Below are 13,332 nucleotides of genomic sequence, written 5' to 3' on the forward strand. Positions count from 1 at the left end.
TTTGCCAGAAGCGGCTTTGTTATGCTGGCCACATGACCTGGAAGCTATACGCCGGCTCCCTCGGCCAATAATGCGAGATGAGCGTGCAACCCCAGAGTCGGTCACGACTGGACCTAATGGACCTTTTACCTTTATTATTATTATTAATTACTATTATTAAAGCAGGAGATAAGACCAGGACATTCTTCAATATTAAAACACAGGCCCTACATAGAAAATGAAGCCACATCTTTTACACACTTTTTTTTCTTCCTTTTTTTGGTATCAGAGAGAAAACCATTTATTTAAAAATCAAGCCAGGATCCAGAAATATTCTGCCTTGGGTTTCTTTAAAAAAAGAAAAGCAGCCCTCCACTCTAGGGAATATACATAAATTCAGCAGTCAAGAAAATCTTAAGGGAAAGAAAACACCTCACCGATTCCCACCACCACCCCATTGCTGGATTAGGCTACTCCAGGCATACAATTCCACACTTATAGTCCAGGTTCATTGCATCGCAGCGGGTTGAGCTAGATGACCCTTGGGGTCCCTTTCCAACTCTATTATTAGGCCTAATGATGAGATGCCAAAGGGCATTCTTTGTCCATCAGTACAGGGAAAGGGGGGAGGAATCTACCACCACCCCAGAAAAGAGAGGCCCCATTAAAAAAAAAAATTGACAACATAAAACCCATAATATACAATATATAGAGAATCTAATATAAATTTGCAAGGGGATTTTAGAAGGGGGAGGGCCCTTCAAGGCCAGGGCCTCCACACGTTCAGCGCCTGCGGGGACTGCGGCGAGGAGTTCCGTGTTTCCGAGAGTTTGTTCTGCTGCGACCTGGTGCAGCTGCCCTGCTGGGCCGATCCGCCGAGGCGGGCCTGGAGTCCTTGGCTGGCCGGGTAGGTGGAGGAAGGCGGGTGCAGGACGTAGGGGGAGCCGCCGAGGGGAGGGCTGCACCCGGCGAAGGCATCTGGGCTGTACCGCTGCTGCAGCTCGTAGCTGGGGGCGGCCGGGGGCGGCCGGTGGACTTCCCTCTGTGGGCTGGCTGTGATCTTCTCCATGCAGTGGCAGATGTGCTCCATCAGGTAGGCCTTCTTCCCCGTGCAGATGCCCGGGCTGGCCCGGAGGAAGTGGGTGGCTTGGGTGAGGCACTCCCTGTAGCCGCTGTGGTACCTTTGCAGGAGGGCGTCTTCTTTGTGCTTGGTCTCTGTGGTATATGCAGCAAGAAGGGTGGAATAAAGAGAGACACAGAGAGAGAGAGAGAAATGACAACAGTTTAGAGATCCGCTGGGCAACTTGCAAGCACCCCTCTCAGGGACCCAGATTGGCAGGGTTGCCTAAAGACAGGTTATTTTACAGAACACTAGGAATATAGCAAAAGGCTTTGTGCCAACGGTCCATCTAATTTAGTAGTGGCTGGCAACAGCATTCCAGGGTTTCCAGCAATAACTCCTCTCCCAGCCGTACCTGGAATTCGAACTCAGGACCTTCTGCATGTAAGGCAGATATTCTGCCACTGAGCTACAGCCCCTGCTCAACAGCCACACTGGAAATGTGAACCACCTTGGAGAGTGATGCAGAAGGGAGGCCCAGAGACCCATTAAAATATGCACATACATTATAAAGGATTTCCAAGAGGTTTTCCCGGTGCTGGGGACCTGTTTCCTCACGGTACCTGTGCCTTAAACAGTTAGGCAGGAAGCTGAAATTCAGGAGAGGGCATATTGCTACACCTTTGTGCCGGGGAAATATTTTCTCCAATGGATTTATTGGCAGCTGTAGTTCAAAACATCAGATTATGGCAGGGCCCAATGGATCTAGCTGGTGTGCCTCACAGCCAAAGGTTTTTTGAAACATGGAGTTGACTGACATACCATGCATTTAAAGCACATGGCTTCACCCCCCCCCAACAAAAAATCCCAGCACCCTTTGCAAACTACAGTTCCCAGGATTCCTTGGGGAAAGGGTGGTGCTTTAAATGCCTGATGTGCAGATCGCTTGACAACCTTAATGGGTGCCAGATTACCAAATAGGCACAGGAGGCGCCGGTTTATGGGCCCCACGCCTTTTAGGGGCCCTGCGACGATGGATCAAAATAATATTGATTTGATCTTGAAAGAAAATGACAATCAAGCCGAGTAGAAGCTTCAAGATGATTTGCGAGGGGGACTCTCGAGATTTCGACTGCCTAGGGGCCTCCTCGGGGCAAATTCAACTACTAGGAAGTTAAACCTGTTTCAAAAAAAACCTGGGGGCTGGGGAGATTGTTATTCCACACCTAAATCCCTTGCTCCCTTTCCCAAAAAATCCTTTACAATTATTTGGAGGGTTGTTTTCTAAAGTAACAACAATAATAAAAGTAATAAACAACGATACAAGAAACGTTATACCTGATAAAGGCTGTGTCTTCAAAAACTGGACTGTTTTTTGCAAAATTTCTGCCTTTTCCACTTTGGGGTTTTTAAGTCTCTGCAGGGGGAGAAAAAAAAACAAGACAAAAGAAGAGGGTGGGAGAAAAAACGGGGAAGGAAAGTAGGAATGAAAATAAAATATTCTTTGTTTGATTTGCGGGGGGGGGAGGTTGGGGGCTCTAGAAACGGGAGGCGGGCATCAAGAGAAGTAGGCTTCAACTAGCTGGCTAAACCAGGTGAGGGCAGCCACCAGTGGGTCTCAAACTCTTGGTGGGTTAGGGACGTGCGAAAGGCAGGCTCCAGGCCAAACTTCCGCAGCATTGCAGGATATCTTCAGGAGAAGAAAAGGCTCCAGGAGTAAACCCTACTACACAAATCCGGAGTGGAGTCCCTAAAACTGTTGGACGGAGCCTCGTGCGCCTCCTTCCGGCAACTCCTGCAGCCAAGATGCTGCCAAACTTCTTGCTCTGTTTTCCTTCGGACCACATCTGGGCAGTCCGGGACCTCCAGGCACACTGCCCAGGCTTGCGTCCCAGGAAGGTCACTTCGGTGCCGCAACGCAGCAGTTTGGCATCACCCCAGGAGGCGCACTCCATTGTTTCTCGGGATGCCTCCAGCAGCAGCAACAACAAACCCAAACCCTGCATTCACATCACATTTCCACCCCACTCCCCTTCCCAAAGAATCCTGGGAACCATCGTCCCCCCCCCCCACTCGCAGAACTACAATTTCCAGCACCCAGTACGAACTACAGTTCCCAGGCTTCCTTGAGCGGGTGCTTTTTTAAATGTGCTGCATGTAAGCAGCCGGAGAGAGGGGAGATGGGGGCCTCTCGCCCTTACCTCGTCCTGGGTGGCTTCGAAAAGCAAGACCCGGAGCCGGTCGAGGCTTTGATTCATCCTGTCCCTGCGCCTCTTCTCCATCAAGGGCTTCAGCAGCTACAGAGAGAGAGAGGTTGTGGGGCAGGCGGGGAAGGCCAGGCGGTGGGGAAGGAGGAGAGGCGTGGCGGGGCGAGGGAAAGAGAACAGAGAGAGCTTTTGAAACAGAAAAGCGGATTCCCACGCCGAGGGAGGGCCCGATTCTGCTCTGAGCTCCCGGCTTCTGGTGGGGGCAGAGTTGGAAGAAGGGACCCCCCGAGGGTCATCCATTCCTCCAACCCCCCTGCTGCCAGGCAGGGAGAAGAAGCAAGCCTCTCCACCGAGAGGGGAGTTGAGAGCAGAATCCTGCCCTCGCGGGGCCCACGTGCCAGCCCGCCAGCCCGGGATGCAACTGGTACCTTCTTCTCGTCTTTGCGCTCCCACTTCTGGCTTGTCATGGTGGTCATAACTGGCAGGAGCCAAGAGGATGGAGGGCTGGTCTCTCCTGCGCGCTGGCTCTTGGCTTGTGGACCGCGAAAGAAACAAGAATCCCCTCTCTCCTTTCCCGGTCTTCAAAGGCACCGGGGTCCCTTTTATATCCTCTCTTCCCGCCCCTCCCACGCCCACCCTCCCCCGCATCCCGGCACCCCCCAATCCTCCCTCCTGAAAGGAAAGTTCGCACCTCCATCCTCGCTTTGATCTTCCTCTTCCATCCTGGGAGATGGAGCGTGTCGCGCACACTTGCAACTTCAGCCGCTCCTAGGAGTGGGGGGGGAGGGAAAGTGGGTGAGATTCTCCTCCTCATCTCCTTATTGTTTCTGAGCTGGAGAGAAGAGGAGTCATCATCATTATATCTTTAAAATCCTGCTGCTAGTGAAAAGCTAGCAGGCACCCAGGGAAAGGAGATGGGAACCACTTTGAGGAAGTTTGTGTGTGTGTGTGTGTGTGTGTGTGTGTGTGTGTGTGTGTGTGTGTGTGTGTGTGCCAGCGCTTCTTCCAACAACGACCAGGCGATCAAGGGGCTTGCCCTGATATTCAAGAGTTGGAGGGGACCCCCAGGGGCCGTCTAGTCCAACCCCCTACAATGCCAGAATCACAACTAAAGGATTCCTGATGGACGGCGAAAATCTTGGTGGAAATTAAAAAACCTCCAAGGAAGGAGAGTCCATGCTTCGTTTTCATGGCATCCACAAGCATTTTATATTCAGAGAGTCTATTTATACACTTTATAAAGACACCGTGCGTTCTAAGTCATGTTCTCTGCATACCCAATGAAATCAACCGACTTAAGTTGGTTTTGTTCAGTGGGTCTCCTCTGAGTAGGATTTCCTTTCTTCCGTTGCCTTTCCTTTCCTTACACTTAGATCCCACCTCCAAGGACCTCAAGGTGGTTCTCCTCCTCCTCCCCACTTTAATCCTAGCTAAACCAAGAGGCAGAGTTTAGACAACCATCTGCCAGAGGTGCTAAGGGTCGCATCCTGCCCTCAGCAAGGGACTGGGTGAGATGGGCTCCAATGTCCTACGATTATATGACTCTAAACGCACGCGCAAAACTCACCATATTTACAGCTTTTGCATTCTAGTCCAACACTGTAACTGCTGTGCCACACTGGTTCTCAGAAGAAACCGATTTTCAAACATAAAGCATATATATTTGGGCAAAACCTGCACCCAGTTCATTTTTAAGGCAGTGCAAAACACATTCTTGCAAAACACCTTCCCTGACCGGGAATCGAACCCGGGCCGCGGCGGTGAGAGCGCCGAATCCTAACCACTAGACCACCAGGGAATTTGACTCTTTTCTGCAACCGGGTGGGTCTCAACCTAGCTGTCTGATTTGTTTTGTTCTGTTTCTTTGTTTATCTGTTTGCTTGTTTATATTACATTGTACAATTTATATGCCCCTTTTTATAGGCAGAACCCACCGAAGGCAGCCCGCAATATTCTACAGAGCACACAGAATAAAGCCACCTGAAACAGCCTTTTGTTGGGGCTGATGGGCATGGGACTCTAAATCTCAGGGCCGTGGGTTCGAGCCCCATTATGGGCAAAATATATCTGCATAGCTGGGGGCTGGATTAGATGACCCCTGGGGGTCCCTTCCAACTCCACAATTCTATGAATCTATTCTATGAACCTCTGAAGGGCATCAGATTTCTCTGCATGCTAATTACCCTCATTACAGAATATCTCAAATTTTTTTAATAAAGATAGAAAGAAGGAAAATTTCTCATTACAAGTCTTCAGATAACCCTGCTAGTGATGTTAATTGCTTACAATCATCTTTCAGATAGCATATGAATTTACTCCAGTCTTTTGGGAATACTTGATCCTGCTGGTTTCAGATTTTTCCTGTCAAATTCGCCAGTTCTGCAAAGTCCATCATCTTCATCTTCCACTCTTCTTTCATTGGTACTTCTTGTTGTTTCCATTTTGGGGCTAAAAAAATATATCTTGCCACAGTTGTTGTGTACGTAAACAGTATTTTATCTTCCCTTGGTATCTCTTTACCCAGTATACCCAATAGAGAGGCTTTTGCCTTTTTAACAAAAGTATTTTTAAACACTTTCTTTAAATATCTGAAGAAGTGTACATGCACACGAATGACAAACTTAGTTGGTCTCTAAGGTGCTACTGGAAGGAATTTTTTTATTTTGTTTCAACTAAGGCTACCTACCTGTAACTTTAACTCATTATATACCATTTCCCAGAAAGCCTCTACCTCTTTGCAAGTCCACCACATAACAACAACAACAATGCCCTTTCCACTGGAACCAAAGGATAATTCAACAGCGATGTTAACTTAAAAAGTCAGCCTGGAATGAGTCAGTTTAGATCAATGAAGGTTTCCCCCCCTTTAATTTAGCTAACTCCTGGGGGGAAGTCCATTCACTTACTAATGTCCAGGGCTCAATTACTGCAGGGATTATGCAGACATGGTATCTAATTTATAGAGGCTTGCTCTCCATCATTTGGGTAACAAAGACCCCACACCCGTGCATATTTTCTCCTTCCCCCCAACCCAGCATCAAACAAGTTGAGTTGTGGAGAGGGGAGGCAGTTCCCTGCCATTTAATCCAAGGTCAGGACCTCAGTTAGTGTCGATCAACAGCCTTCCACTTAAATTAGCAGATCAGGCTATGGGTATGACTATGGAGACCCCTAAATCCAGTTTATGCAGCCCCCTAAGTCCAGTTTGCCCCCCTTTTGATGGATGCTATAATGGAACACTGTATGGTTCAGTCTTTGTAAAATATGCAAGGATTTATGATATGCAAAATGAACCATGGAAAGAGAAGAAGGGAAGTCATTGATATCGTAAGGATGTATAAATGAGTCTTTAAATTGTAAAACTGAAAATTTAATAAAAACTTTATATATATAAACTTTAAAAGTCCAACTGGAATGAGTCAGTTTAGATCAATGAAGGTTCCCCCATTTAATGTGTGTTTGTGTGTGTGTGTGTGTAAGAGAGAGAGAGAGAGAACCATGTTTGCACAACCTTAACCACAGAGCCTAGGGCTTGCCGATCAGAAGGTCAGCGGTTCGAATCCCCGCTACAGGGTGAGCTCCCGTTGCTCGGTCCCAGCTCCTGCCCACCTAGCAGTTCGAAAGCACGTCAAGTGCAAGTAGATAAATAGGTACTGCTCCGGCAGAAAGGTAAATGGCATTTCCGTGAGCCGCTCTGGTTCGCCAGAAGTGGCTTAGTCATGTTGGCCACATGACCCAGAAGCTGTACGCCGGCTCCCTCGCCCAGTAAAGAGAGATGAGCGCCACAACCCCAGAATCGTCCGCGACTGGACCTAACGGTCAGGGGTCCCTTTACCTTTACCTAAAAGCAGTAAATAAATAGAGGTAGGATGAGTTTTGAGAATGTTTGTATGTCTATGTGTCTAGAGCAGACATCCCCAAACTGCGGCCCTCCAGATGTTTTGGCCTACAACTCCCATGATCCCTAGCTAACAGGACCAGTGGTCAGGGAAGATGGGAATTGTAGTCCAAAACATCTGGAGGGCTGAAGTTTGGGGATGCCTGTTCTGGAGTCATATATTTGTAAAGTTAGAAAGGACATTGGCTCTCATCTCATCCAGTCCCTTGTTGAAGGCAGGATGGAACCATAGTAGCACCTCTGGCAGGCGGCTGTCTACCCTCTGCTTAAATAAAATGGAGATGGCAGGCAGGCGGAGAACAATCCTGTATATACCACACTGAACTCCCTGGAGGAAATGTGGGGTTTAAATTCAATAATAAAATAACATGTGTGTGTGTTAAAAATAAAGGCCCGGGTGCCTGCCCATTGCACCAGTTACTCTGGAATAACCACATTGCTTCCCCACCCTTTAAAAACCCTGCCTGCACCCTTCGATCTTTGTGTGTCAGGCAGAAATCTGGCAGGTGAAGCTTTCCCCATCTCTGTGCCCTAGGAAAAGCTGTACCTGCTGCTGGACCGAATGCCTTATGTGCTATAAAAAGGCACCAGGGAAAAAAGGGGGGCAAACTGCAGAAACTGGTTTTAGGGGGTCTCCATAATCGTACCCATAGCCTGATCTGCTAATTTAAGTGGAAGGCTCTTGATCAACACTAAATGAGGTCCTGGCCTTGGATTAAATGGCAGAGAATTGCCTCCCCTCTCCACAACTCAAAATCCCATTTGGGCACCTGGCTGGCCACTGTGAGAAGAGGAGGCTGGTCTAGGTGGGCCCTTGACTCTTCTTATGTTTTTGTGTTTTTATTGTTTAGAACAGGTATGTCAAACAGGTAGATCATGATCTACCGGTAGATCACTAGATGTCTGTGGTAGATCACTGGTAGATCACTGGCTCCCCCCAAAGAAGCTCAACAAATTTAGAAATGCTCAACATTTTAGCCCTTCAGCCCCCCCAAAACAGGGCTTTCCTCCCGCCTCAGAAAAGCTCAAAAAGCTTAACAACTTTGACCTGAACCCCCCAAAAGGTGGTAGATCACTGCCAGTTTTTAACTCTGTGAGTAGATCACAGTCTCTTCAGAGTTGGCCACCCCTGGTTTCGAATTACACACATGCACACTCACTTGAACGGAACATTTAAGGGATGGAAGTTTGCTCTGAAATGCGTGGGTGGAGAGAATCTGAGGGGCCTCCGGGGGTGGGGGTGAGGGACACACAACAGGCGTTTTACGACTTTTTATTGTGGCCCTAGAGATTGCGAGATGGTGACCAGCTTGTGGGAAACTGCAGGCCACAACGATTCTCACCGCCATAAAAAGCGGAGGTGTCAGAAAAGGCCGGCACCCCTCCTGCCGCCCTCTCACACCCCACAACCCCAATAAGCCAGAAGGGGGAGGCACTCCCTGGAATAAGAAGATGAGAAGTTTCCCATCGGCAGAGAAGATGGGAGGTGCCACCCCCAAGCCAGACATTTGGAGGTGGGGTGAAGAGAAGAAGGCATGGTGACAGAATTTTGCAATAATTATGAATGATGGGGAAGGGGAAGGAATTATCCACCCACTTTTGTAAATATTAGACCTCCCTCTAAATTCTGAAATTCAGTCTTGCAAGACATAGCAAGACAGGGTGGCAAAATTTGCCAGAGAGAGGTTTTTTCTCTCTCCCTCTTTTCCACATACTTCTTCACACAGCACATAGTTAAACTATGGAACTCACTTCCACAAGAGGCAATGGTGACCACTCATCCGGACGTCTTTGAAAGAGGATCAGAGAAATTCATGGACGGCGATAAAGCTCCCAATGGCTATAAGCCGCCATCAGTTACTGGGAGTCTCAGGCAGGGAGAACGTTGTCATGCTCTGGTCCTGACTGAGAGGTTTCCTGTGGAGACATCTTGGTTGGCCACTGGAAGAACAGGAAGCTGGGCAAGTCGGGCCCTTGGCTTGGTCTAGCAAGCAAGGCTCGTGTTTTGTTCTGGCGTTATTTTATATCTATTTATTTGTTGCATGGGACCCAGGTGGCGCTGTGGGCTTGCTGATCAGAAAGTCGGCGGTTCGAATCCCTGTGACAGGGTGAGCTCCCGTTGCTCGGTCCCAGCTCCTGCCAACCTAGCAGTTCGAAAGCACGTCAAAGTGCAAGTAGATAAATAGGTACCGCTACAGCAGGAAGGTAAACGGCGTTTCCGTGTGCTGCTCTGGTTCGCCAGAAGCGGCTTTGTCATGCTGGTCACATGACCTGGAAGCTGTACGCCGGCTCCCTCGGCCAATAATGCGAGATGAGCGCCGCAACCCCAGAGTCAGTCACGACTGGACCTAATGGTCAGGGGTCCCTTTACCTTTACCTATTTGTTGCATTTCTATACCCTCTTTATCTCCCAAGGGTCTCAGGGTGGTGTACATGTTTTGACTCCTTCCCATTTCGTCCTCACAACAACCCTGTGAGGTAGGTTAGACTAAGAGATTGGCCGAAGGTCAACCAGTGATTTTCATAGCTGAGTGGGGGATTTGAACCCTGCTCTCTGTACACTGTAACCATTAAACCTCTCCCTCCCTCCCTCCCTCCCTCCCTCCCTCCCTCCCTCTCTTAAAAAAACCAAAGTTGTTTACAACAACATCTCTATACTATAATAAAAATATGTAAAAAAAAATTTTTAAATCAACTATTATAGAAAGATGTTTTCTTAGTTGCCCGCATAAGCCTGGCAGAATAGAAAAGCTGCCAAGGATGTTCTTAGCGGCCACCAACTTAGCTTTTTCAAAAAGTAGATAAATTAACATAGTCTGGACCTCTCAACAGCCCTTCTGTACTTAGTGGAGCCTCCAGGACCAGGGATGATGTACCTGAAAATATGCCCTGCTTGTGGGCATCCTGGAGGGATCTCTCTTGCCTGCTGTGGGAAGAGCGTGTGCTCAACTAAGTGGATCTTTGGTGTGATTTTGGGGGGGGTAGTGTGGTTTTGTTTAGATTTTTGGCATTGAAAGAGATAGCAGGTGCCACAACCTCATTCCTACAGCCTCATCCATTTGGCAGCTGGAGATAGCATGGTGCAAAATGCCAGTTTATTCTGATTCAAAACAGACCTGTCCTCTTTCTGCCGTGCCATACAAAATAAACTCTCATTTTGCACTCACAGCCTGGGTTGAATTTGAGACTCCCCAGGGCTCAGCCTCAGAACCCGATTCCAGTGCGGAGGGCTTGGAAAGTAATATCAAACAGGAGGAGAGTGTTCTTGTGCATGTGCAGAGTGCATCTGTGCAAAACCTGCCTGGAAATTGAAGAACGGCAGCTCCCTTTTTTTGCACAGAAAGCAAAAGAAGCCACATCAGAAAAATCTTAGCACAGCTATGTTTGGGATCGTGGTCATGGAGTGCTCAGATGGCTTGAAATGGGAACTGGCAATTTCATGGAGAGATAAGAGTTACAGTATATACTCAGTTGTTAGGTGCCATGGAACCTCCATGTGCAAAGGCACTCTACCTAGGGATGCCAAGCACAGCGAGCAAGAGAGCACTGTTGCTCTCAGGTCCTGCCTGGGGGCTTCCTCTAAGGCAGGCATAGGCAAACTCGGCCCTCCAGATGTTTTGGGACTACAATTCCCATCATCCCTGACCACTGGTCCTGTTAGCTAGGGATGATGGGAGTTGTAGTCCCAAAACATCTGGAGGGCCGAGTTTGCCTATGCCTGCTCTAAGGGCACCCAGCTGGCCACACATATAAGAAGAGTCTACCAGATTGGGCCCAGAGGCCCACCTAGTCCGGTGTCCTGTTCTCACAGTGACCAGCTTGATGCCCATTATGGCAAACCCGCCATCAGGATTCGAACGCGAGAGCCCTCTCCCCTCCTATGATTTCCACCAACTGATCATTCAGAAGCATGGCTGCCTCCGACTGTGGAGGCAGAGCGTAGCCTTTGTGGCTAGCTAGTAGGCGTTGACATCCCTCTCCTCCCTGAATTTGCCCGGTCCTCTTTTAAAGCCATCTTCGGATGGTGGCCATTGCTGCCTCCTGTGGCAGGGAGTTCCATAGTTTAACTATGTGTTGTGGGAAGAGACCCATTCCTCATCTGAGGTAGCCCAGCTGAACATTCAAATGTTGATTATTATTATTATTATTATTATTATTAGCATTCTTTTACAGTGGTACCTTGGTTCTCAAACACCTTGGTTCTCAAACAACTTGGAACCCAAACACTGCAAACCCAGAAGTAAGTGTTCCGGTTTTGCGAACGTTTTTCGGACGCCAAACATGCTCCGTTTTGAGTGTTACGCTTCCATTTTGAGTGCCACACTTCCGTTTTGAGTGTCACGCTGAGATCTGTCTGGTTTTGCTATTTATTTTGCGTTTTTGTGACTGTGACTGTGTGGAACCCAGTTCAGCTACTGATTGATTGATTGATTGATTGTGTGACTGCAGTACGTTGTTTATTGCTTTTGTTTTATGGATCAATGGTCTCGTTAGATAATAAAATTCATGCTAAATTGCTGTTTTGGGGGTTGTTTTTAACAGTCTGGAACAGATTACCATAATCCGTTTTGCATTCAGCCTGACTAGAAGGCCACAATAGATGTTCCAGTGTTATAAGAGCGGGAGGAAAAAATCTTTCTCTCCTTCCACACTCTTTGCTCTGGAGAAGTAGAATTCTGGACTCGATGGGGAGCCCTTTGGCAGTTTGATTCGGCACCAGCGGATGTCCTCCCCTTAGCCCTTCTCCTGGCAGGAGTTGCCCACCTTCAGGACCCCTCCCCTGGGCCTTTTGTCTCTAGAGAGAGGTGAACATATGTCTGGGCAGCTACTCACCAACCCCAATCTTGCCTCTAACAAAGAGAGGCTTATAAAAACCAGAGAGGGGTGTTGACTGGCCATAAAGACAAGAGTCACAGGTCCTTTCAAAGAGGGAAGGTGAGGAAGGAGACACCCCAAACAGGTGTGATTCCCACACCCTCAGACTCTTCCCAGACACATACCTTTTTCATTCTCTCTCTCTCTCTCTCTCTCTCTCTCTCTCTCTCTCTCTCTCTCTCTCTCCTTACCTTCATGGCATCTTTAACAGCTGCGCAACCCAAGTAAGAATTAATTGCTGCAACTTTTCCCACCATGGATCATACCTGGAGGTTAAAGTTCAGGGAGCACGGGTGGGTGGGAAGATTCGGGGGCCAGAAAGGGAGTCCCAGTTTTATTGAATTCTTTTAGATTTTAAACATCTTTATTGCAGATGGTGACAGCAGTCACGAAATTAAAAGACGCTTGCTTCTTGGGAGAAAAGCAATGACAAACCTAGACAGCATCTTAAAAAGCAGAGACATCACCTTGCCGACAAAGGTCCGTATAGTTAAAGCTATGGTTTTCCCAGTAGTGATGTATGGAAGTGAGAGCTGGACCATAAAGAAGGCTGATCGCCGAAGAATTGATGCTTTTGAATTATGGTGCTGGAGGAGACTCTTGAGAGTCCCATGGACTGCAAGAAGATCAAACCTATCCATTCTGAAGGAAATCAGCCCTGAGTGCTCCCTGGAAGGACAGATCATGAAGCTGAGGCTCCAATCCTTTGGCTACCTCATGAGAAGAGAAGAATCCTTGGAAAAGACCCTGATGTTGGGAAAGATTGAGGGCACAAGGAGAAGGGGACAACAGAGGACGAGATGGTTGGACAGTGTTCTCGAAGCTACGAACATGAGTTTGACCAAACTGCGGGAGGCAGTGGAAGACAGGAGTGCCTGGCGTGCTCTGGTCCATGGGGTCACGAAGAGTCGGACACGACTAAACAACAACAACAACATTGAAAGTTTGGACCTCTCACGAAGGAGGCACACGAAGAAGGACCTCAGAATAAGATCACAGAGTCTGGGTCAGTTTATATGGGGAGAAGTGGTCCTTGAGGTATTGGGGTCCTGAGGCAGTTATGCCAAAACCACCCCTTGGACTTGGGTGTGGAAACTAATCGGCAGCCAGTGCAGTCATACCAGGATCGGTGCAATATGCTCAAATCATCTTGCCACATGAGCAACCTGGCTAGCGAATTTTGCACCAGCTGAAGTTTCCAAACTGTCTTAAGAGGCAGAGGTTGGCCCTGCCTTGGTTCCACAAATTCATCCCCAGTACCCCCTGCCCTATGCTATGAAAAGCAGTGCTTGTTTTATATATATATATATATA

General features: G+C 48.2%; 1 protein-coding gene and 1 non-coding gene across 2 annotated transcripts; both read right to left on the reverse strand.

The window, feature by feature from the left end:
• Positions 1-719: 719 nt before the first annotated feature.
• HES7 (hes family bHLH transcription factor 7) lies at positions 720-3,773 on the reverse strand. Its single transcript, XM_035134786.2, has 4 exons — positions 3,675-3,773; positions 3,241-3,336; positions 2,378-2,456; positions 720-1,194 (listed from the first exon to the last, which is right to left on the reverse strand). Exons 1-4 carry the CDS (start codon positions 3,720-3,722, stop codon positions 740-742), a joined length of 678 nt encoding a protein of 225 aa, XP_034990677.2. The 5' UTR covers positions 3,723-3,773; the 3' UTR covers positions 720-739.
• A 1,199-nt stretch (positions 3,774-4,972) lies between these two features.
• Positions 4,973-5,044, reverse strand: TRNAE-CUC (transfer RNA glutamic acid (anticodon CUC)). Its single transcript has one exon. It is a non-coding gene; the product is annotated as a tRNA-Glu (tRNA).
• Between the last annotated feature and the right edge of the window lie 8,288 nt (positions 5,045-13,332).

The sequence above is a fragment of the Zootoca vivipara genome, chromosome 13 (genome assembly GCF_963506605.1).
Source record: "Zootoca vivipara chromosome 13, rZooViv1.1, whole genome shotgun sequence".
NCBI classification, from domain to species: domain Eukaryota; kingdom Metazoa; phylum Chordata; class Lepidosauria; order Squamata; family Lacertidae; genus Zootoca; species Zootoca vivipara.